This window comes from Scleropages formosus, chromosome 3, assembly GCF_900964775.1.
Source record: "Scleropages formosus chromosome 3, fSclFor1.1, whole genome shotgun sequence".
Taxonomy (NCBI): domain Eukaryota; kingdom Metazoa; phylum Chordata; class Actinopteri; order Osteoglossiformes; family Osteoglossidae; genus Scleropages; species Scleropages formosus.
The window spans coordinates 30,674,397-30,700,374 of NC_041808.1; the positions used below are offsets into that span (position 1 = coordinate 30,674,397).

Below are 25,978 nucleotides of genomic sequence, written 5' to 3' on the forward strand. Positions count from 1 at the left end.
GGGCACTGCAGGGAACGTGCTTCTTCATATCAAAAATCCTTACTGGCTACTTACAAATATTTTAGTGCCATCGAAACTAATCAGCCAACAGATGGGGAAATGAAGGTACTGTATGTGTTGAGAACCAGCACGGGAGCGAAGCGCTGGTCACACACTGTCGAGTTACTTCTCTGAGTCTTGCTCCAGTGGCCTTTAGTGCAGCAGAACGACAGCTTGGTCCCAGAAAAGCAACACTGTTACTTGGCGTGTTTTATCTGAGGTGAACAGCATGGTAGGTAGAGGGGGACGCAGGGGTGCCTCTGTTTGAAGGAAGGGAAACGGGCCCTTATTTGTGTAACTCTCACGTATCCACCAGCTGTCGGGAAATTTCGGACGTTTCCAGCCCCACCTGCTCTCCCCGGTGCCTCTCAAATGCCTGAGGTAAAAACCAAACACTCGGTGACGTTCGGTGAGCTCATGATCATTTTTATGGAACTAAATGGTTTTTAAGAGCCTGGATGAAAGCGAGATGAGTTGCCTGCTGAAGTGGAAAGGCAGTGTTCCTTCGATACTGCAGAGCCATTCATCAAAGCAGGTGGTGTTCCGACTATGGACCTGAAACTGTACCCGAGTGATGGCAGATTCAAAAATTGTCGAGATGTCTCTTCTTTTGAGCAGCCTCAATTGTCTCTTTGAAAAGCTAGCCGCAAAAATGTTGTTTTATAAAAACGGTGCGTCTGAAGAATAATGCCATGCCACTCTTTCTCTGCATACATTGTCTTCCTTGACCATGTTTTCCCCCACGTGGTTTGAGCGCATCAGCATCATGGTGATTCTCCTGAACTGTGTGACTCTGGGCATGTACCAGCCCTGCGAGAACATTGATTGCTCCTCCGACCGCTGTCAGATCCTGCAGGTGAGTAGCCGTCGGTTCAGTCACTGCAAATTTACACCTACAGCTTTGTCTCACAGTTTCTGTCTCTTGTCTTCTCGTCGCCATGTCCTGCAGCTGTCGCATGATCATCCAAAAATAAAGATTCTGCTGGAGGCTTTTTTTTTTCTTAAATATGATGATTTTCAATTTAAGGTTTTCAATTTTTTCACCATCTCATACATATTGATACCCTGCATACCCTTTACTTTCTATACTATTCCTGCGCAGTTGTTCACACTCTTGAGATGTTTATGCAAATAGTTTGTTTTGTGTTTTGCACTGCCTTTTGGGAAAGAGATCCTTGCATGACTTCGCACTCAGATTTCTCATAGCTGAGCACACAAAGTCTTTGGCATAGAAATGCTGCCTGGACCAAATCCAAATGACATTCCCCCTTCCCCCCGAGAGGTGCTACACCTTAAACAGTGCTTCTGCTGGAATAGCAAAGAGGAGGAACCTGTACGACTAAGACTCCCTCAACAAACACGCTTATATCTAACATTTCCCATTGCGCCCACGGTCACACCCTCCACATCACTGTGCTTTACTAATGATTTAGTCACCTATCTTAGGTATAGCTCTCAAATTTGTAAGACCTAGACATTGCCAAGACAAGGATATGTAATAACGTATTCATCTACAACCTTGGGATGATGCAAAGGGCGCATTAGCCCAACAAAGTGGCTTGTGCAGTGGCCAAGGACAGTACTCTTCCACAAATAACACCTGGCCTAAAAAGTTTCACCACAGGAAAAGCTGGTACCTTGCAAACAGCCTCTGGAGGCACTGGAGCAGCCCACTGTACATCACTTTAATGAATCTTCAGTGTCGAAGAACTGGGAAGTTATAGCAATGTGGCCTGTGAAACTACAGCAAGGCCATCTCTCCCTTTTGCCTCCCGGAAGGGAAATGCCACCGTCTTATCTGCAGTAATGCCTGTGACAGTGAGAGGTTAATTCTTTGACATTCAGCAAAGTCCCTCTGGAGACAATGGGTGCCCAATTCTGTCATCTCCCCTGTGTCGTGCTGTTGATACCCCTAGTGCCCTGGAAGACACAGGCTGTGAAATGTCAAACCTGGCATGATGGGGGTGAAATCTTCCTTTCTTGAAGACATGTCCATGGCTTGACCGCCCCCAGCAACCCATTTACTCAGGATTGAGGTGTATACTGGGGTTGAAAGAGATAACCATGGATGTTTTGAGTAAACACAACAGTGGCTCAGTGGCTATATATAGTACCAGGAGGAATGAGAAAAGTGGCTTAACAGGTAAAAACAAGTCTAAGAAGGCAGCAGATAGTGATGGTATTTTCACCCATAAGCCACATGTCACACACCACCCCCAGTAATGTCACGAGTGCTTAGGGAAGTGCATCTCCTGCAGTCGTGCGCTGCCAAAAACAAACACACACACACACACACACACACACAAACACACACACTCTTCCAGGTGGAGTGGGTTTGCTTGCTGCCGGCTGTACCGTTTGCAACAGTAGTTCTCATACATCTAGGTACTCAGTTCCTACCCGCATTCTCACAAGGCCATAGTCTATAAAAAGATATAAGATGCAATGTGAAAATCCAGCTAAACTACCCAGTAGTGAAAAAGTTGGGCTGGCACATCATTACCTGTATCTCGCACAGAATACTGTGACCCTGTGCTGCTGGGCTGACTGTCGCACTAATTAACTCTCCAGTGCAAACACAAAATGCTCAATTAGGTGGGGAAGATGAAATGCGTCTCTCAGATTCCTACACTGTGTCCTAGGACTTCATCTGGAGTGGAAATTAATACGAAAGCAGAAAACAAACAAAGCAGACGGATAATGTTCCCATACAGAACAGCAAAATCGGACACAGCTCATTGCAGAGTAAAAGCGGTAGATCCTTGATGGTCTTTAATGAGCAGGCAGGAAAAGAAAAAACCCTTTTCACAAAATGTTGAGCGCTCAGTTTATTATTCTTAATTAATAGATAGATGCAATGCATATCTTGATTAAATCTTATGTTTGGATTGTACTTGCAATGAATAGATTTTAACTGACAGAGTTAATGGCTTTTTGCCAGGGAGCTATAGAGATTGCCAGAACAGACAGTCGTCAGCCCTTACATTTCAGCTTACTGCATAGAATTGCTGAAAGAGCAGCGAACACTACATTCTGCACTGGTAAAACTAAAAGCTGGTACAATACAAATGTTGCCAATGAAAGATGCAACAGTACCAAAAACTTCTATCCAAAGTGCATTTATTTCCCAAGTACAGTTGTAAAGGATTAATAGCCCCATACAGGTATCAAATGAGCCTTCTGGTGGGAAGGCACATCTTTCTGAATGGGGAATAAAAAGGTTGCTGTGTACACTTAATCCCTGTTCTGTGGTTATGCTTGTGTTTTTTTTTTTTTAAATTCTTTTTTTTTTTTTTTTTTAATTGCCCGAGGCAACTTTACTGGCTGTAACAAATGCATTAAAGCTATATAGTTAGGAAATTCAATCATTAGATAATATAGCGCTTTTTGTTAATTTTGAGATGTTTCTCACCCCTCATTCCCCTCCCCCATCTCAAACTCCCCGCTCTCTCTCCGTCACTGCAGGCCTTCGATGCCTTTATCTACATCTTCTTTGCACTTGAAATGGTGATAAAGATGGTGGCTCTGGGGATCTTTGGCCGGCGCTGCTACCTGGGGGACACTTGGAATAGGCTGGATTTCTTCATTGTCATGGCAGGGTAAGGCAGGACCTTCAGCATCATCCTCAACATCTGACAGTGGTGTAAAAAAAAAAAAAAAACCTGCTCTTCATTCTGCATCACTGCCACTTATATGGCTAAGGGAAAAGATGAAGTACTAAGAGTTCTCTATGTGTGGCCTTTCAGAACAAACATTTTGTTTGTCTTTGTAATTGAATATTTTTTCTTTCTCCTTTTGGCTTTTGAAAGACACAGCAGTAGTGTTTCTTGAAATGTGTTACTCTGAGGAATTGCTGCTAGATCTAGTCATAGGCTTCCCTGGAATACTTTGTAGAGCTGAGTTCAAACAGCTACCGGCACAGAAGAATGTCTTGTTTGATAAACATGAAATACGCAACCAGGAACAATTTTCACATTGTGGGGGGGGGGGGGGGGGGGTTAATTCTTTATAATGCATTGTTTTTAATGTGACTTCAGCATGTTTTCCCAAGTCACTTAATGGCTTTGTTGTGAATTAGATTGCAGTGAATTGCAGCTGCATTATTGATGAATGTGTAATTACTAAAGATGAGAGGACTTAAATCTCATATGGAAGAAAAACAAAGCTCACATTTTGGATTGTAGAGAATTAGTCTCACTTATCTCCTGTAGTTCTGTTTTGGCAGTTGTGGTCAAAGTGACCTGTCTTCTTGTTATAGTTCTAGATCAGGGCTGGAGTCCAGCTTTTGAAATCCATAATAACACATACGCACACAGATGTAGTCCTATCAGCCTCAAACAGGATTCAGATTGGCTTGTATTTCATACAGAGAAGCCTGGTGCAACAGAGCCAAGATTGGTGGCTCAAGAATTAGACCTTTGGAGGGCAGTTGAAGCAATAAACCTTCTTTTGTTAAAGCAGTAAGGTTCTACTGTTGACAATGCAGATGCACAAGCATATTTATTGGTCTCTTAACCACTGTTTTCACACAAACTATTTTCTAATGGAATTTCATTGACAAATGTGCCTAAAGGAGTGTGTTTTGCACAGCACCGGCCCAGTGAGTTACACACATTCCCAACATTATATTAGACCTTCTCTGTTTCTGTCTGAAATGAAAAATGAACTAAAACTGACGCTCATGTATGGGTAAGAAAAGACCTATAAGAAAAGAGTGTATAAATGAGCTTTAGTTATTAAAGGGGATGTTAAAAGATAGACATGATGGTGGAGTATTTTATGGCGGCATAGACAGAGAGAGGGAAGGAAAGAGGGAAAAAACTAGCAATGAATGAATTCAGTGTGAGTGACACATACACCAGTTTCTCTACTTAAGTCACGATGCATCACAACACATGATGAGTCGTGCAGAGTGCGCTTGCATTTTGGCCTGGTCTGATAGAGCTCAGATCACTGTCCTCTTCACTCCTCCACCCCAAATACTCTACATTTCTTCAGGGGACTGACAAAGGGGGGGAAGACTTGTACAGTCTTTGATGTAACATCAGAGAGAAAACGAATTCGGTTTCTGGGTGTTGCAGTTAGGGTAGGACTATAAGTGTGATTTGTGATGTTGTATGATTAATGTTTGAACACGAATGGTTAGCTAGATGGGTATTAGGTATACAGGCAGTCCCCGGATTATGAACGAGTTCCATTCCTACGTCTGCCTTTAAGTCGAATTTATACGTAAGTCGGAACATTTAGGTATGGTTCGTGTCTAATGTCAGTCTAATGTTTGTCTTGGTATATAGTATTGTGTATCATGTACCTTTCTATGCATAATAAACATTAAAGAAACACTTCCAGATGCACTAAAACATCTTTAATATAACAATACAGTATTATTATTATTATTATTATTATTATTATTATTAATGTAAGTACAGTATTTATAATAGAGAGAGACAGACAGAGAAAATAATAATAATAAATGTTACTACAATATTTATAATAGAGAGAGAGAGACATTGAGAGCCTTTTACATGCACCATTATTTTCTCTTTGTCTTTTAAAATTGTCCCCATCATTGACCAACTGTAGCCTAACACTTGTCCAGTGTTCGTTGACGTTTCGCTTTTTTCCGATCGCTTTATTATTTCCACTTTAGTTTCAGCTGTGACCGTTTTCCTTTTCTTTCATGCATCACCATCACTTGCATCATATTTACGCTTTGGTGCCATGCTTACGGGGGTAAAAACAAAAGAAAAATAATGCCAAATACAGTACACACACTAGACATTGTTAACAGCAACGTGGTCCTACTGAAAAGATGGAAGTCTTTGTCCTATCTCGGCCGTCATGCCCCGGAGCCGACGAACCGCTGTAGACCTGCAATGTTTTGATTCGAGTCACAAGGTAGCGCCTGTTTGTTATTACGAACCATTGTATGTAACTTGAATTTTTAATATAACAGGTTTTACGGGGGCGGTACGTAACTATGGGTTTTACGTAAGTCGGACGTTTGTAACTCAAGGACTGCCTGTATCATGCCTTTGTGAAAACAACCAAAGTATAAATACACTCATTGATTAGCTGAACAGGTTCATGGAGTAGCATTTTAGCATGTGCTCGAAATGCATACATTATAACTAGCTTCATCTAGTCGAAAGAGATGGGATTACGAGAGACTGGAAGGGGTGGGGACCAGATGTTACTGCAATTAGCCAAGCAGCTGGAAAGCAGGAGCATGGAAGGAGTGTGAATACGCCAGAAACGCTGCTGAAGGGAAGGTCTGCTGGAACACTTCCGTGGAAGAAAATGGGCAGAAGGCTTGTTGGAGGAAATGGTTGCCAGTGTTTGAAAGCAAGAAGGAGACAGAGCCAGAGGAAAAGATGGGGAAGGCTGCAATGGAGAAAATTAGCCATCTTAAATCAAAGAATTATCACAGCGGATAGGCATTTATCATGATGAGCATTCCTTCTGAAACTCTACAAATTGCCCCTTGGCTCTCCCCAGAGTGAGCGTGCGAGTGCATGTGTGTGTCCAGGGTTTCTCCGAGAAAGTATTTGCCACATGTATTTCCTGTTTCCAGGAACGATTATACAAAGGGGGGGGTCGAAAAGTGTCGTCAAAGTTTTAACTTTTTCATAAGTACATTGTGGATAGTTTTTAACTCACCCTCGTCTTATTAGTTTAAACCATTTGGACAAGGAGTGGGAGATCAGTAATAGACTGAATTACTCTCCACCCCCACCCCCAGAAATTTAAATGGGGCACTCACCCATAAATTTCACATTTATTATCCCGGGGCTGTATATGGATACACAGATCTCTGTCAGTCTCTGCTTCAAATTTTAAAGCCTTTTTCAGGTGCTCTAATACAAAGATTTGCCTCAGCCAAATGTTTCAGTTTCAATTTAATTTTAGTTTCTGATTCATGTTTTTTGGGTATGGATATCATTTCTCTGTCTGGGCTGTTATTGTGGATGATGAGCAAAAATATCAATTTAGTGTTTTTTTTAAAGACACTAAAAATGTTCTTAATCTTTCCTTTAAGTCCACTAAGATACTATTGTCCTCACGCATGGTGTTTGGTTTCATTTTAGGTCCACTAGAGCGGAAGGGTTGGCTGCTTGGAAAAGTCTAATATGGGGTGATGTTTAGGCACATGACTAAAGGTCCTCCCACGGTGTTATTAGGAGTGACCCCACCCCCACCCCCCAGTAGAGTCAGTGGTTGTCGGTTTATCCTGATGTCCTTTTACATTTGAACCTGTTCCTTGGAGACATGCAGCTATCTGGCAGAATGTGCGTGTGATTTCAACCCCACTTTGAGCCCACAGTCGTAGGGAAATTTGTTCAAGGAAGTCATCCATAGATTGGGATTCAGAGAGATGAGGAAGGTTTATTTCAAATGGGACTCAGTTCTTATTTTACCTTTCAAGGGGGGTCACTTGGGGGCCAGATTGCTTTATTCCGCTCTGTTTCATCCCCTAAGGGGTTCCCCTGCTTGCTGCTTTATAGCTTGTCCACTGTTTCGTGATACACTTACTGTCAGTGTGAGGTGACTGTGATGTCTGATCGATTCCAAAGGTTGCCTTAACCTCCTTTTATGAAACCATCCTCATCTCATCTTCTCCTAGGCTGAGCTCTGCAATCCCCAATGAAGGCTTTCTGCGGAGATGTCAGACAGTGATTCATCACTGAGCAGACAGAGTCTTACATCCAGTTTATTATTTATGAATTACATATATGTCTTTTTAGACACTGGATCCAGAATCCAATACGGGACGCCACAGTGTCATGCCGATTCAAATCTACACGTTTCTTTATTTTGACCTAGATTTTGTGGCCGTCGTGAGCACACGTGCTCTTTTATTGAATGGCGGGACTGGTTAGGCTGTGTTTTATTCTTTGCTGTAGATGTTTATTCCACTAGATATGCTGCTGAGTTCACAAGTAGCTTATGTGAATGAACTAATCTAGTTCCAGGTCTGAAATTATTCTTCTCTCGGACATCTTTAGTGACGAGCGTCCCCGACTGGTCTGAGGGATTGCGTCTGTGTGTGTGTGTGTGTGTGTGTGTGTGTGTGTGTGTGTGTGTGTGAGCGTACATGCGCGTTTGTGCTCTCTGACCATTCATTTGTTTGCGTGCTTGTGCTGATGAGTGCGTCCGCTCTTGTGCATGTGCACGAAAGCGTGCGTTAAGACGTGCCGCAGAGACAAGTCCATCCTGTCAAGCTCAGCGCAGCTGCTGTGCCATTACGGAGTGTACAGGCCCGACTTAATCCCCGCACAGCGCCGAGAAGAATAGAGCTGAGCTATCTCCTGCTGCAGAACCTGCTACACCCCCCCCACCCCCCCACTCGCTCCTTTCTCCCTCCGCTGCTCGTCTCCACATTTACACCACCCCACGTGAGTGACGGTAGCAGAGGACAGACGAGAGATGCACTGGCCCGCATGTCCAAATACACACATACAAACAGACAGAGGAACATGCTTACGAGCAACTCGCAGGCATTCGTAAACCAGTGCAAATCCACAGCTTTAAACTGTAAGGCGTGCGTTCTCCGTTGCTCATACGTACCTTGGGGTAGTCGAAGTTCATACGGGGAAGCAGGAGGGGAAAGTGGCTAAAAAGAAAGGCTGAAAGAAAAGAGCAATTGCAAAAACGCCCACAGGCTGGTAGCTAATTATTATAACAAACACTTGAGCTGATTGAAATTGCATAAAACAGCTGTTTGTTGTTCAGCAAGGAGCATCTGTCGCATTGGGGACAGGCTTCCCCCCCTCCCTCCCGCTCGACTAAATTCAGATTTTGCAGCTGGACAGCACATCCACACCTCTGGCAGGATAGGGAAAGAGAGCCAGACCACCACTAGTCAGACATACAGTCGAGCACGCACACTTTCACGGAACCATGGAGACATGCTGAAGCACATACGCCCATGACTGCAGAAACATAGCCACCCAGATGGATGGACAAGCTGGTCTCTGTGCACACATATACACCTTACACACACAATAGCATGTGCATGTATGCCACTCAAGGCTCTTACATTATTCCCGTCATGCTGCATGTACCATTTGCCAGCACTATAACTGATTCCGCTTTGGGCGCAAGGTTGCTGCCGTAGACCTGCAGCTCAGTCCACGCAGCAGTGAGAAACAGCATTTTGGGGTTTCAGAGTTTTGCACTGGGCGGGTTGTGGTGGGTAAACTGCGCTCCTGCTGTCTGTGATTGCCCACAACTGTGCACATCAAGAGCCCAGGAGTTCACTGTGGATGGAGCAGCCCAGACCTTTATAGAGGATAACAATATCCTCGGTGTGTTTGTGGGTATGCATCTATGTGTGTATGCACACACAAACACACACACACACACACACACAAATATATAGAGAAATATACAGTATATATATATATATATATATATATATATATATATGTACAGTACTCTGCAAAAGTCTTAGGCACTTAGTTGTTTCACAAAAATATTTCCTTTGGATGGCTATTTAATGTCTTCTGCATTAATGTCAATGGGAAAGAACTTATTTTAGATTTCCAAGCATTCCTTTTGCAAAAAGTTACAGTATTACAGTATATATATATATATATATATATATGTACAGTACTCTGCAAAAGTCTTAGGCACTTAGTTGTTTCACAAAAATATTTCCTTTGGATGGCTATTTAATGTCTTCTGCATTAATGTCAATGGGAAAGAACTTATTTTAGATTTCCAAGCATTCCTTTTGCAAAAAGTTACAGTATTACAGTAAGGGTTTTGTATGTCATTAAAGAAAGAAAGTACACACACACACACCCACACACCCAGGATGGGGCGCCAGTCTATCGCAAGGCACCCCAAGCAGGACTCGAATCCCAGACCCACCAGAGAGCGGGACCCGGCCAAGCCTGCCCCGACCCCGCTTGGGAAAAGCGTTTGTTGACGATGGATGGTTACTAAGCTTCGTAGGAAGTTTATTGATTAAAAACATTATTTTTGGAAGCATTCTCACTTTACAGCTTTTTTCCCCAAATGCCTAAAACTTTTTCACAGTACTGTGTGTGTGTATGTATATACATACACACTTGTATATATAGTGTATAATTGTGAGTGCTCTCACGGTATAATTTTGTTTGAAAGGGAAAGTATCTGAACTGATTTCTGTAAGCACAATTTGTAAGAGGTAGCAAATAGCATGGCTGAGACTTTTTCCCTGATTAAGTACTGGAGAAAAATGTTGTGGGACACTTGTGTATTTGTAAGCTCAATCTGTCTGTCTTTCCATGGGATGATTTCCAGACCTTTAGGCCGACTTGTTCTTAAAAGGGTTGAGCAGGTAAGGTGGCGGATTGGAACAACTTTTAGTTGTGTCGTAGTGTTTGAAATGTCCACTGCGTCTCAGTACTGCTTCCTTCTAACATGTGGATGAATCTGTGTAACAACCTGAGAGCCTTTTCAAAGAGGAACAAAAGCAGTTGATTGAACAAGCTGTTTTCAGAGCCCTCCCGGCAGATGGGTTTATGTAGAAACCTGGCACTCAACACATAGATTTTACTTTGTTAAATGAGGAGTGAATTCAGGTGAAGAAGTAGAGGGAGAGATAAAGAAGTCATCCCAGTCCTACGTTCAGTTCTGACCTTTTTTCATGCTTACATGGAACAACAGTGTAAATGATGATTGTCACTGCTCAAATGTTTTTTTCAGACAACCATTTTATGCTTCATTTTGATACTGGACAATTATTTAAACATAAGTGTAAATGTGTGAATGTGCGATACATCCCATCCTTTTGTGCCTTGGCCTTCATGATTACAGAGTCATCACTCAAGGCTGCAATTGACTTAACTGTATTGTCAAGCAGGAAGCCTTTGCAATTCTTCATCTAGGATTGCTGGAGGAGTAATCACACCGTTTTTCTCACAAGATGCCATCTCTGTCGTACATCTTGTCACTGTCCTTTTTGAAACACATCTTAGAAGACGATGTAACGCCTTTGTTTTTTTTAAAGACACTCTTGAGCATACATATACATGCATGTTATACGTGGTCGTGGTTGTTGCGCGTCACTCGTGTTTGCTAAATACAGACAAAAACACACACACACACTGGCTTAAGCCGCTGCTCCCAAGCAGGGTCATGGCAAGCCGGAGCCTAATCCCTCAATACGGGGTGTAGGGCTGGAGGGGGAGGGGACATACCCTGGACGGGATGCCAGTCCATCACAAGGCACCCCAAGCAGGACTTGAAGCCCAGACACACAAGAGAGCAGGCACAGGCCAAACCCACTATGCCACCACACCCCCTACAGTCAAAAAGTAGGTTATTGTAAATTCATCTTCGAAATGAGTTTAGCAAGCACCGTTTAGTAGTTCAGTCTTAAAAAAGACAGTTCCAATTAGTAGTGCGCGTATACAGTGTATAGTTGGGTTGGAGCTACTAAGATCTATTAAGATTTTGTCATTATCTATAATAAAAGCAAAATAAATCTTTTTAGAAATAGGTCAAACAGATGCCAGATTTTAGTTAGGTTGACTATAAAAATGACCTTTTTTTTGGTGTATATACAGCTGGATTTTTTATTTAATTTTAATCAGTTTGGTTCCCCCATAGTATGTGAGTGACACAGCGAGAGAGAGAGTGTGTTCCACTGATGTATGGATGAGTGACCCGTTGTAAGCGGTGTATCTAGCAGTGTAAGTCACCACAGTGAATAAGGTATGTGGACTAATAACACTACATAGAGTTCATTGGAAGTCGCTTTGGAGAAAAGCGTCTGCTAAATAAGTAAATGTAAATGTTAAATGTAATCATTGGTGGCAAGTACATTTCTCACTCTTTTTGCACTACCACAATGTCTGTTTACATTTTTATTTATTGCACCGACCAGACCACTGCACTTTAGGTCATAGTGTTCTTAGTTTAGTAGTTAGCTATTGTGAATTGTACTTTAGTAGTAATAGCATATGTTGTTTTCTATGTCACACCGTGGACCAGGACAAATGCTATTCTTTACTCTAACGCTATTTTTATGTATGCTGCAAACATATTGTGGGAATGACAATAAAGCTGACTTTGACTTTTGACTTTGAACAGATTGCACACAGCATAAAATTAGATTGACTGGAAAGATGTAATGATCCATAGGAACTGGAGTCAACAAATGGCAGGTGTGTGCAAAAGGGGATGAGCATTCTGAGCTTGCTGTACGGCATGGTTGTGGTCATGGTCACTGACATGGTCAGCCTGTACATGTTTTTATCCTTGTGAACCTGGTTCCTCTCATTTTTCAGGATGGTGGAGTACTCACTGGACCTTCAGAATATCAACCTGTCTGCCATCAGGACCGTGCGGGTGCTGCGACCACTCAAAGCCATCAACCGGGTGCCGAGTGAGTTACAGCCCTCCTCCCCGTCACAGCCCCCAGCATCCAAACGCTACACAAATGTGGTTCCACTTCATTTTCAACTGGCTGCATTTTCCATAGAAATTATAGGGTCCTTACTGAGTTACTTACGTAGAAATGCCTTCTCTATTATCGCTCACATCTATACTATAGAACATTTCTGAAATTGAACCTTTCAGTGAGATTAAAACCTTATGAATTGTCTAGCCCTAAGGTTACTTTGAATATGTGGCTCTCTTCTTGCTATGGAAGTCATTCTCCCTCTGTGTGTATGTGTGTGTGTGTGTGTGTGTGTGTGTGTATGCATGTATATATATACAAGCTCTGCATCCTGCTATTCCTTGCACTAAAAAATATTAATACCTTGAACCATTAGCTATTCTTTATAGTGGTGGTAATACTTTAAGTTTAATTGAACCTTTTCTGCCCAGCCTAATTTGTATAAGGATAGAGCCACCTTTTTTGTTTTTTTACTATATTCACTTTAATTTATTGGATGCACAGAAGGGATGTAATGGTCCAAATCCAAGCACTCTTTTCAGACGCATAAAAGGTCTTAATAAGAGCTAACGGGAGGTAATTCTTAAAATTGCAACTGACATAACCTGATTAGTTCTATGCTGCCTCACTGAATGGTGGTTATTGTGTATTTCCCCGTGGTATTTTGGCGTTATATTTAACTGGACAAAAAAGAAGCTAATTCACCTTTTGCCTAACGTATTGCAATGATGTCGACAAAAGTAAATAAAACTCCACATAAACATTATATGACATACTTGAGATAAGGGAATGCCTTCATAATATTCCCTTCAGCAAATATCCCCATACTGCGGTGCCTTGCAATCAGTATAGATTATTTAAATGAAAATCAAATATTTATTTTAAGCATTGATTTGCATAATTTGCATATTTGGTTGACATTTCAGTACAAATAATTTTAAAAAAAATCTGTAAAGTGATCTATATGTTATGATGCAAATGCTGAACGTACAGATGTGCATCACTGTCAACATTAATTTTAACTAATTTATTTCAAGTTCATCTCTGGTAAGAGGGTGTTTTGCTCTATTTCGAAAAAGGTAAAACCAATGGAACAGATTTGTATACCTTGTAAAGCAAATAAACATAAGTGCAATAAACCATATTTTCAATTTGTGAGCATATGCAACCTGCAGCGAGTTTCCCTCTCTTTCTTTGTCAAGGCCCAACGCCATTGATTTCCTCTCCGGCCACGTAACCCGCAGTGGTGGATGACGGTGTTGACATTTTCAGCGCTTTCCTCGATGCCGCTGGCTGCTTTTCTCAGTCAGAACGCGTTCAATATTCGTCTGCATGAGATGTCAAGCGTTTGTGTTTGTCCTGGGGTTGAACCGATCACCACTCTAAACCGTCCATCATCTAGACGAATTTTTACCGCTACTAATCGCCATTCTCTTTTCTGCTGTCTTCCTTTTGACCTCTGAATAATTGCTGTGGTAGTTCATGTTTGGGTTTTATTTTTGGCCGGGTGCACTCCAACATTGATCTTTAAGAACTTTGGACTTTGTCTTGTATGATGTACAAGACCTCCTTAGACTTTCCTACCTGAGTATGTCAATAAACTCTTGTCATTGCTGTAAAACATTCACATGTCATAGTGGCTGTCTTGGTCATTCTCTAAATACTTGCAGGCTGATCCCAGGACCTGAGTTTTGCTATATGTAATTAATCTGAAAATCACCAGTACACCTACTGCTGACAATATGAGCAAGGGTTTTATGTGTGTGTGAGAGAGAGAGAGACCAAATCAAACCCTTATTACTGGATCAATCTATTATGAGGAGAAGCATACTTTCTACAGAGGTTCTACTGCTCACTATGATATTTTCTTGTTCAAGTCAATAAGTTATGATCTGTTTAACCTGGGGTCAACGAAAATTAAAAACTAAAAGCGGACTAAAGATGATTTTGAAACAACTATTGCAAGTCTAGCGTGACACGGTGAAATGGTTGTATCACTCCCACCTGACAGCAATTGGGCTGTTTGGGTGTATGTTCGAATTCAGCTCAGTCTGTGAAGACTTCGCATGTTCTATTTGAGCTTCCTTCCACACTCCATAAGATGCAGTTCAGGTGAATTGGCGTTGCTAAATTGCCCGTAGTGTGTGGGTATGTGGCTACCCTGCGATGGACTCGCATTCTGTCCAGGGTGTTTGCCTCCTAGCCTTGCACCCAGTGATTCTGGGATATGATCTGGATCGCAGAACCCTGATCAGGACTAGCAGTTAGTGAGTAGTGTTCACTGTCGCATGTGTATGGTTTTTGTATTCTGTCAAGCTACCTGTGGAAAATTTTGTTCGGAGGGAAACTAAGCATAAATAAATCGATTTTAAATTAATGAGATTTGCTGCAACAAAAACCAAAATATGTTTGGTTGAAAGTTGAGAACAACTAGTGAAGGTGCTGAAGTGGTGGTGCCAAGTGTGTCACACAGCTTGGTGACAGCAATGTTTTCAGCTCCCAGAGGTACAGCTGGACTGCGCCAATGTCCTCATGCAATGATCTCCAGATAAAGAGAAACAATAGGCTGGTTGAGTGGTTAATGAAAGTGAGCGAGTGTTGCAAGTCCAGATGAATTTAAAACTCAGATTTCCCCTGATATATCTGACAAGGAAAGAAGCTATTGTGTCTAAATCTGTCAATAGCTTTATAAAGCATTTTCTACCATAATTTGTCCTGTGCCTATCACTTTTCCGATGATCCAAACTACAGGCATCCCTCATATTACAAACTCTCTTTATTTGAAATTTGGGTATAACGGCTCTTTGATTTTGACACCCAATTTTCAATTCACGGAACAAAAAAAATCAGTATAACAAAGTTTATCAGAAGTGTGTCCAAAAAAATTGAAATTCGCACATTGTGGGAGTGAAGCAGAAGTGCATTAATATACTGTAGCTGGCATGTCTGCATCTAGATCTCTCTGTCGGTGTGTTAGGATTGTGAGAGTATTGCTTTGAGATAGTGCAGCTGTATGGGAAGTGTATAAAATTCCACAGGAGTGTCTGTTATACATATTAGGTGTGTTATTTAATTAAAACATTGCGGAGGCAGAAAAACAATTACCAGGTAGAATTTAGCTGTTATTTTGGGTACATATGCACATTTTAGCAACAGCGTGCCGTTTTAAAAAGTTGTTCACAATAAACGCAACATTTTCAGTGTATTCCTGTTAGTTTTATTTCTCATCCTGCACAGAATTGATCAATTAAAAAGAAAAGCCGGAATTACGCCAAAGCGGTAATGTGTAAATGTGCTTTATATTGTGCTGAAATTATGGGTTGACAGTTACAGTATATAGGTGTTTTACAGTGTTCTAGTGATATTTGGAAAAATTTGTTTCGTGTTTTGGATGTGCTAGGAGAACATTATTTGTCCCTATTTAAAATATTGGGAAATAGGCTTTCGGTATCCGAAATTTCGATATCAGCACTATTTTCGGGTGAAGATTAATTCTGTAAATCGAAGAATGCCTGTATATGGTTCCACTTTAAACACTTTGGCAGATATTTCAGGCCTAATTTGAGACCATGAGCTTTTAAGAAGAGGGCGTGGTGGCGTAGCGGGTTTGGCCGGGTCCCCCTCTCTGGTGGGTTTGAGGTTGGAGTCTTCTTTGGGGTGTCTTGTGATCGACTGGCATCCTGTCCTGGGTGTGTCCCCTCCCCTCCAACCCCTTCACCCTGTGTTGCTGGGTTAGGATCCGGTTCACCGCGACCCACTCAGGACAAGCAGTTTCAGACACTGAGTGAGTGAGTGAGTGAGTGAGTGAGTGAGTGAGTGAGTGAGAGAGAGTCTTTTATTAATACTTTTCCCTGTAGATATATCTGTAGATACACACAGGGATGCATTTAACTTGAAATTGAAAGTTATAAAAAATCAAAAACATCAAAAATTACTGTTCCATTTGGCCTTTATGACTTCAGTTTGCTATTTTTCAATGAATTGTAAAGGACAAATGTGCAGCTAATGTCTTGCTTCATGGGTTGTTTTCACTAATTGTCAATACATACAGTACAACCCACACTTTATAGCTCCTTTGAGTATTTACTATAAATATCCCTAAAAGATAACTAAACAGAATTTCAGGCACCTCACTGAAAAATATGAGCAGGTTTGCAAGCTTTACAGTTTACACTAATCTGACACTTTTTTCCAAAGCAACTTAAACTGTTATGCTGTTGACAACTCTTTACCCATTTGAACAGCTAAGTAATTTTACTGGGAAAATTTATGGTAAGTACCTTGCTCAGGACTCCTACAGCCAGAGGGAGTATTCGAACCTGTGACCTTTTGCTCCAAAGTTAGCGGTTTTAATTAGGATGCTACCAGTTGCCCTCGTTGTTCAATTACATCACATCCACATTAATGACATACAGTATTTCCATTTATAATTATAATGGGGAAAAAATACCCCCGCAATAGATTGTTTCACTGAATGCAGACATTTTCCATCAAAATTAGCGTGTAATAGCTGGGATACCCTGTAATTGAAGTGTATGGGGGAGAAGTATCCTCCTCATCAATATAATGTATGTACTGCTCATTATGGACTTCGGATGGAGGTTAATTGAATCAGTTTCTGTGTTTTCTCCCTCTCGGGTTTACATAATACTTCAGATCCGCTGTAATTAAACCCTGTTACTGACTTTTTCACTTGGCAGACTCAGCCGGTGCGCTAGTCTGTCTTTTTCTCATTCAGCTGGGCAAGGATGGAAAGAGCTAAGCACGGACATTTTAGCGAATGTGTAAACCTGTGTTGAATGTGACTGGTCGTGGAAGGGTTGTGCTAGTGCTAGGAACACTTCAAATCACATGTTTGACCACGAGCCACTTGGCACTTGGTGTGGTTCTCTCGCTCGGCAGCCTTGGGGTCATTTCAAAAACTCCCTGTGATGCTCTTGGTGAGTAGGATGTGTTTGGTTGCTGATGTCTGGTCTTCGTATTTTAAACCCATCACTGCATTAGCAAGGAATGAATACCATCATTCTGCAAGCCAGGTATCTCTCGTGACCAACAGCTTTTTTTAACACGTTAAAATGTGTAAGCTTGTATGTGGATGTAGTACCCTGCCACCTCCTTTCGCACAAACACACACGGAGCACAAAAGCTCATGAAATATTTAGCAAGGAGGAAGGGGGGTGTAATCCATCTGAATAGCAGAACCAGGGGGCATGGAGGACTGCTGATTTCTCACAGTACAGGACAAAGAAAGGTAGAAGGAAGCTGGAGCAGAGCTGCCATGATGCCACTGGACAGGGCAGTCAATTGACACAGGGAAAGAGGATTTACCAGTAGGACTGATCTGAGCATGAGATTGGAAAGAGAAAGGAACCAAGAAGGTGGAACTTGCAGAAGGGAGAAAGGTACCCTCAGCCCATCAGGCTCTCCCACGGGCACTGCCGATCGTTCACTGAGTACAGGAGGTGTTTGCCGATTTCATATCCAGCCTCAGAATCTGGTCACACCTTCTGTTTCAAGACCTTCGGCATCCTTCTTTATGAGTCTTGAGTCTGCCCACATAGCCGTGCTGCCATCTTTTCTCCTCTGTCTCGCTCTCTTCCAATTAAATTCGATGCAATTCAATTCCTATTAACTGCTTCGGGCAGAACAATAAACACATGGGTTTGCAGGGACCTTGCAAGCGACACAGTGAAATAATATACGGTAAAGAACGCAAAAGCGGTTCCTCTTTCATCAGTTTTATCATACAGAAGTGACATTCTAGTTAATGCTTCCCCATACTTATTATCTGTGGGAGCTCTTTAAAAGATGTGCCGTTCACTGAGAACACGATCACACGGGAGAGGTGAGAGTGTTAACACACTGTTATTGCTCATCATTTTGTGCATTCTCTTGGTGTTTGTATGTGTTTGATGGCAAGGGGACCTGGCTTTTGCACCCCAGCTTCACAGTGGTCCTACTGTGTATGAAGGAGGGAGGACAGGGACAGACCTGCGGCGCCTTAAAATCTTTTAAGAAGTGTAAAGCGATTGGCAGATGGGAGCACGGAGAGATCCTTTAAGGGACTTAGCTATGAAGATTGCTTTCCTCATCCACAATCTTCAGCTGGATGCGTGTAAAAGTGCCCACCGTGTGTTTTCTTTGCACCAAGTGGGTCTCACTGCAGACTTTCTTTTTCTGTGTCTTCCCCCTTCAGGGAAACAAAATACACCTGGCTATGTTTTATGTTTTTTTTTTTTTTCTGTTTTGAGTTTATATGGAGACAGTGGCAATTATTCTTATCCTCAAAGTGTGTAGAACTTAAGGTGTTAATGTTAGCAGGGCAGTGGTGTGGTATGCGGCACAGTGAATAAAGCTGCTGTCTCGTAGTGCATGGGTGGTGTGAGAGGATGTGGGTTCAATCCCCACTCAGTCTGTGTGGAGTTTGCATGTTCTCTGGGTGCTCTGGTTTCCTCCCACACTCCAAAGACATGCTGTTCAGGTTCCCCCATAGTGTGTGAGTGACAGAGAGAGTGTGTTCCACTGATGCATGGATGGGTGACCCAGTGTCAGTAGTGTATCTAGCAGTGTAAATCACCTTGGTGAATAAGGTGCGTGGGCTGATAACACTACATAGAGTTCATTGGAAGTCACTCTGGAAAAAAGTGTCTGCTAAATAAGTAAATGTAATGTTGTCTGATTTGGTGTACTGGTGGGCTTTCATTTGCATTCTTTGTGGGGGACTTTACCTGGATTCCTGTTGTTCTGGTTCAGGCAAATACCCAGGGCAACCAACCTGGTGTAGCACTCCCTAGAGGTAAACCTCTGACACAGGCATTTATAAGCCAGCCAGACACTTGTTGCTCCTATGTCAATTTCCCGTTTCATGTTCTCCCTTGCTCTACTTTTTCCTCTTTCTTTCTGCCCCCCCCCCCTCCCCCATTGCCACCCCTGAGCTGTGCAGCAGTTCCGCTGGACCAGTGCATCCGCACGACATTAACACCCCACTGCCATCCGGCCCTCAGCCACAATGCAGTAATGACACGCAGACATGTGCAATGAGTCTAAATTAGCACCCTTCATTCTCCCAAGCAGTGTGGATGGTCTGTTGAACCAGACTCATTTACAGACACTGTTGCCAGCCTCTCCTCCTGCTTATCGCTGGGTCTGTCTGCTGTTTGGACCATTATCGTCATTTTGTCCATTTTACACAGACTTGCACCGAGCGCAAAACTCTGCTGAGAGTTATGCACTAAGAGATGACAGATGGAGGTTTTATCCAGGATTCTTGTTATCTTAATAATACATGACAATACACACTAATGCACGGCTAAAATTACTGTCTTCTTTCGTTTAATGTATTCCTTTTAATTGGTATTCGTACAAAAGAGTCTGTTGTGTTTGCAAATTTCTGGTATGAGAGAGGCACGGCTTACACACGGTGCAGACAACATTTAGCCCTCCTCTCTCTGTGTTTCTGTATACTTCAGCAGTGTGTGTGTCTCCCTCTGTGACAGGTATGCGCATACTGGTGAACCTTCTGCTGGACACCCTTCCCATGCTGGGCAATGTTCTGCTGCTTTGTTTCTTTGTCTTCTTCATCTTCGGCATCATCGGGGTGCAGCTGTGGGCCGGGCTGCTGCGCAACCGCTGCTATCCGGAGGAGAACTTCACCCTGTGAGTCCTACGAAGTGTGTGTGTGTGTGTGTGTGTGTGTGTGTGTGTGTGTGTGTGTGTGTGTGTGTGTGTGTGTGTGTGCGCCCATGCATGAACAAAGAACCTGACCAACTCTGGGACCTGTGAGCATCTTGTTTACCTGAACTACCTCTCTTACTTACCAGCTGTACAAATGGGTAAAAATTACTAAGGCCACTACTAAATGTAATGGAAATCCCGTAAAATAATTTTGTAACGGAAAGGGATAAACCACCGTCACTGAAACACTCAGGAGATGAGGTGTGTACTTCTCTATTAATGGGGTTCCGTTCCTCTTATTGCCTTCTACCCTGGAGGTCTTCATTCGTCTCCTTTTTGGAAGAGTGTTAATAAAAGATCATTAGAAAATCTACATTCCAAAATGCAGATGTCATTACCTCTCAGTAAAATGCTGTACTTAATTAAAACCATCAGTGGCTCGCTTGCTTTTTCATGTTGCCCTGTTTTTATGATCAGATATCCATCAGCAGAGTGCTGGCTATGCCGATACCGAGGGTTACCGTGCCAACAATATCCGTTTCCCAGAGTTACGCCTGGACCTGGGCACGCTGGGAGAGAAATTACTGTGTTCTCTTATAGCATCAGTCAAAGTGTTCACCTTTGGCGATAATTGGAGTGAATAAACGGGCGTCCGCAGCAGCAGAGATTAATAAATAAAAAGGTGCACATGGCCTGCTGTCACATTATTTGGAATGTTAATCTATATGCAGTGGATGTTATCGTTCGTTGCCCCGGTGGCGCAGAATAATTACTTGGGGTTCGTCTCTGTCTTCACGCCCTATTGTTCCCAGTGACAGCTCAGCTGTCTGATGCACTATGGCATCTGATGTTCTAAGGGATTAAGACGTGAATTTTACACACGGGATGGAATTAATCGCAGCCGGCCCATTCAGTGCTGTGAAGGAAACCGACATGAGAGTGGCCGTGAAAGTTGGGGCACGAGGCCAAAATGGGCGTAAATCCAATTACTAATTAGATCTGTAAACATTTGCATACGTACACTAATTTCCCATATTTCGTTAGAGTAGCTAGGGAATCAAACCTCGAGTTTAGTTTCATCTTTTGCTACCCTACGGCTATTGTCATATTCCCTTCATACTACCCCAAGAGTGAATGTATGCGATGTTGCTGCATAAAAAGGCGTTACCGTGTAACACGGATGGTACTCACTTCACATGTGGCTGAACGCACGTTCTTGTTTTCCGGAATCGTAGCTGTAAGATGTCTGACAGCCCGTCTGGTACGCTTACAAGGATTAAGTTGCTGTACGCGCACCATGCATGTTGTTGCTTGTTGTATATTGTCTACATAAAAGGCTTGGATGATACCCTTTAGAGTTACACTGTCATTTCACATGTATTTTTCAGCTTTTCGTCCAGATGGCTCTGAGCGTATGTTCTGCTTCTTAGCATGCAGCGGTATAGCTGAGACGGCGCACCTCCACTCTGAGCAACCTGTCTCTGCCAATTGATGGGGATGGAGGTGTGAAACTTGCAGACATTCGTTGTGCATCTGCCAGAGCTGGAAGGGTTCGTTGCATGGACCTTATTGTTCTCTGGTCCAGTGAAACAGTGTACAGGCATTCCCCGACTTACGATGGGGTTACTTTCCGATAAACCCATCGGAAGACAAAAATCTCCTAAATCGAAAATGCATTTAATACACATAACCTACTGAACATGATTGTTTTTTTATTCTTTAAGATGGTCGAGATCGTCGATTGCAAAAGTCCAAGTTCACGTGCGATGGCCCTTACAGGCTTGCCACATTCATGCTGAGTTTCTCCTCAACAGTAATTGCCCTCTTCTTCTTCTTCTCACGAGTAGCAGGAGACACAGATGGGCATTTCGTAGACATGATGGATGCACAAAACACAACGTAGATACGGAGGGGGGGTATCCAAAAACACAACACAGAACATTGTAGACGATCGGTTGAATACACAAGCGACCGTGTGGCACACTGGGAGACGTAACTCGGGAACCGTCTGTACTTACTTAGGGTTCATATATCTTCTAATCCACATTAAGGGACACAGGGATGGGGAAATTTCACGTCAGTTCCAGTGGGCTACCTTGTAATTTCTTTCAAGCATTGTTGAAAGAAAAATAATCTACTGAAAACCGACAAACTAATGCTGACCATTCACTCTGGAAAGCACCTTTTTTCAAAGACAACATCAACAGAACATGTTTAGTATTTTTATGCATCCTTTAAAGTTCTCCATTCCCTCCCGCTAAGTGCTACTGAGCAGCACAGGTGTTGCAGGCAGTCTGGCCCATCAGATGTGCTACTAGACAGGTTGACTGTCCTTTCCTCTCCCTGCAGGTATTTGACCTAAACCATGCCTAACATCTGGCCAAGGCAGAAATTGTTTTTCCTGGATGCTGTCTCAGGGGGGATTAGTTTAGGCAGCAGTCCTTTTACTCTACTCATTTAGATAGTTGTCTCAAACCAATTTCTTCTCTGAATATGTTGTTTTTCCTCTCTCACGTTTTTTATTAACCTCCCTGAATTTCCCAAAGCTTATTGTAATTTATTGAGGACACCCACCACATTTTTCAATTTAAAAGTGTATAATACAATTCTTACCTATACCTAGTATACCAGCTGGTAACGTAACAGTACCCTTATGCAAGGTACTTACCCTGAATTGCTCCAGTAAAATTACTCAGCTGTATAAATGGGTAAATAATTGTAAGTACCTTAACATTGTGAGTCAGCTAAATGTTAATCAATGAGGCACAAAAGGATTTCTTCATTGTGGTGATGTGCAATGCATTTTCTTCTTTTAATCAGACCGACAACCCATTGTTATTTATTTTTTTTTTTTCTGTTGGGCTGTCTGTTTACATGTATTGCTGTACATGTGCATCGTTGTAAGTGCACACGCATGCATCTGTCCCTGTCCTCTTTGCTGAAAATCGGAACCCGGGTCAGGGTTTCCTCAGCTCTGCTATGTGCTCTGTAGGAAAGTACACGTGTAATGGTGCGCTGATGGATAGGACCACCCCAGCACGCTACAATATTGAGATTAAGACGCAGTTGGCCCTTATTCACTCGCTGAAAGAGATATATGGATATGAGGCAGCCTCAAATATAGTGTGGCTATTAATTCTACAATAGCCTTTTTTTTATGGAATCAATGACCACACTATATTTAGTTACTGTACTTACTTATCAAATTTCTTAAACATGCTTAAAAATGAGATTAATGATTTTAGAAAATAAAGACTTTAAGTGTCACTGTAAAACTACATAAATCGCAATATCACAGCGTGACCCGGCTGGTATTATTTCAGCACAATTTCATGACTTTGCGGTATTCTGTGAATGATCCCAGTGAATGAGAATAGAAGCAGTGGGGGTTGCCACCCAGCATGCAAATACAAACACATGGATGCTCGACATAGAAATGGTTTGCGGTGTTTCGCTGGCACCTTAACGTCACCGACAGAGCAAGTGGCACATTGCCAGGGATGGTGCCAGTGAGAGTACTGCGTTCAAGTGCACACTTTGGGAAGGCCGGAGTGACATGGGAGAGCGGGCAAGGTAAATTTGAGATTAAACCTGCGGTAAGTAGATTGTCAGGCGAGGAACTCGGCAGCGGTTATCAAATCACAGCAGCCATTCGATAGCAGATGATAAATAATATTACGAATGCAACAGCGTTAGAAATGACTGTCATGGTCAATAAGAGACAAAAGTGAGATTGCTGTATAGGTAGGAAACACCTGTAAGATTCCAGTCCCTGGGAAGCACCGAGCACCTTTGCTTTCAGTGTTATACAAATATCCATGGAGCGCAAGCTCTTTAATCACAGATTTACAAACTGAATTAATTTACATCAAATTAATTAAATTTACCAGAATTCACTTTCCAAAAGCCTTTCAACCTGGGCTTGTTAAATGCAAGCTTTCATGAGCGTTGAACAAGAGCCTCCTATGCGTGGGCTTCAACTCTTCAGCCCTCTTCCCCGCTCCTGCTGTTCTCTCGGCTCAACTTCTGCTACAGTGCATGTTGGGTAGGCCTTGGTGTCACTGCACTGCACATTACAAGTCAAAGGAAGGAATAAATCATTAGAAACCTCAGATTTGGTACTTGTACCATATGGTTCCTATGTCTAAGCCTCCTGTTCGCCTTAGATCGGCAAGATTGGCGGGGAGGAGGGCAAGGCCAAGAGGAGTGTATAGGACCACATGTTTCTGCTTATTTGTCTAAGGATGCTTCTGAATTGCAGGTTTGACCTCTCAGTGAAAAGACGCCTCTCTAGCAGTCCTTCCTTACCGCCTTCTCCCAAATTTAGAAGCCTCCGGTATAACGTTAGACATAATTAAGGATAAATGGTACCCAACCAAAGGGGGGTGTGGTGGCACAGTAGGTTTTGCCAGTGGCCACTGTGTGGTGGGTCCAGGGTTCGAGTCCTGCTTAGAGTGCCTTGCTATGGACTGGCATTCCGCCCAGGGTGATTTCCTCTTCTGCCTTGCGCGCCCTGTGTGTCCGGGATAGGCTCCAGGTCACCATGACCCTGCTCGGGACAAGTGGGTTTTGGCATTGGTTGGTAGGTGCAAAACCATGAAACAATATGCTTTTCTTTGCTTAGGGGATGTGTTTCACACGCCTCTCCCTTCCCTCCCGCTCGTCAACCTGCCTTGCATTTCCCTAAGTAGTGTGTGCGGCCCTTTATTTCTCCCCCACCTGAACCAGCGAACTCCAATATGGCCAAACACCGCCTCTGGCACACAATTATCCCAAGATATCCCTTTCTTCTCTTACAGCTTTTGCTCATTATAAATCTCTTTAATTTAATCATTTGTCTGAACATGCCAATTCTGATATTCTTTCCAGTGGCCTTAATTTATTTCTTTTCCCTTTTGTACAGTTGGATATTTTACCTCTGATACTTCACGCTGTGTATTGGTGTTTGGAACGCAACACTTTGACTTCCTTGAACCTTACAACTCCACCTTCAAGCCTTGTCACCTTCTGCCTCTCTCCACCCAGGACTTCAGGCATCTCTTTGCCTGCCCCTTACTATCAGCCCGAGGAAGACGATGAGCGGCCCTTCATCTGTTCGCTGGCGACCGATAACGGCATTATGTCATGCCGTGACGTGCCAGCAAGGCGAGAGGGTGGCCGCGAATGCTGCCTGGACAAAGAGGATGCGCTGCAGCGGCAGGCACTGGGCCTGGGCCCTGAGCCACTGGTCAATGGCACCGCCAGCGACGTGGGCCTCTGCGTCAACTGGAACCAGTACTATACCCGCTGCCACACGGGCCACAGCAACCCGCACAAGGGCGCCATCAACTTCGACAACATTGGCTACGCCTGGATCGTCATCTTCCAGGTTTGCAACCAGTTCCCAGCTCAGCACCCCCTCCATCCCGAGATGACTGTGTCGGAGGGGTGGCTTTTCATCACTGCCCGGTGATTGTCTCGGTTTAAGGTTTTCTGGAAGTAATTAAGCGAAGTAATTTGTGTGTGTGTGTCCTTGTTCAGGTGATCACCCTGGAAGGCTGGGTGGAGATCATGTACTACGTGATGGACGCCCACTCCTTCTACAACTTCATCTACTTCATCTTCCTCATTATCGTAAGTGGCACCAACGAGTTATCACTCCCTCGGGAGCTGGCCTGATGTTAATACTCACTGCTGCTCTGCCCCTTGTAGTGCATCACGGGACTGGAGACAACCAATAATGAATCCCCTTCTCAGGTGTCACGTTTCCCTTTTTTCGGCTGGTGACATCGCTACCTTATGGTCACCCTGCTTAAGACAAGCGTGTTGATTTTTAAGCGTGTTAACTTATTGAAATGTCAAGCTAGTTTTACACTGCAGTGTTTGAACTTT

The 25,978-nt window shown here is 43.0% G+C and overlaps 1 protein-coding gene across 1 annotated transcript in view; it reads left to right on the top strand.

The window, feature by feature from the left end:
* The first annotated feature begins 788 nt into the window (after window positions 1–788).
* LOC108925949 (voltage-dependent T-type calcium channel subunit alpha-1I-like) overlaps window positions 789–25,978 on the top strand; it is a 62,069-nt gene continuing 36,879 nt past the window's right edge. The window contains 6 exon segments of the mRNA XM_018738331.2: window positions 789–895; window positions 3,505–3,638; window positions 12,321–12,418; window positions 19,930–20,089; window positions 25,133–25,475; window positions 25,628–25,720. Of these exon segments, the coding sequence (XP_018593847.1) occupies window positions 806–895; window positions 3,505–3,638; window positions 12,321–12,418; window positions 19,930–20,089; window positions 25,133–25,475; window positions 25,628–25,720 (918 nt within the window). The 5' untranslated portion in view covers window positions 789–805.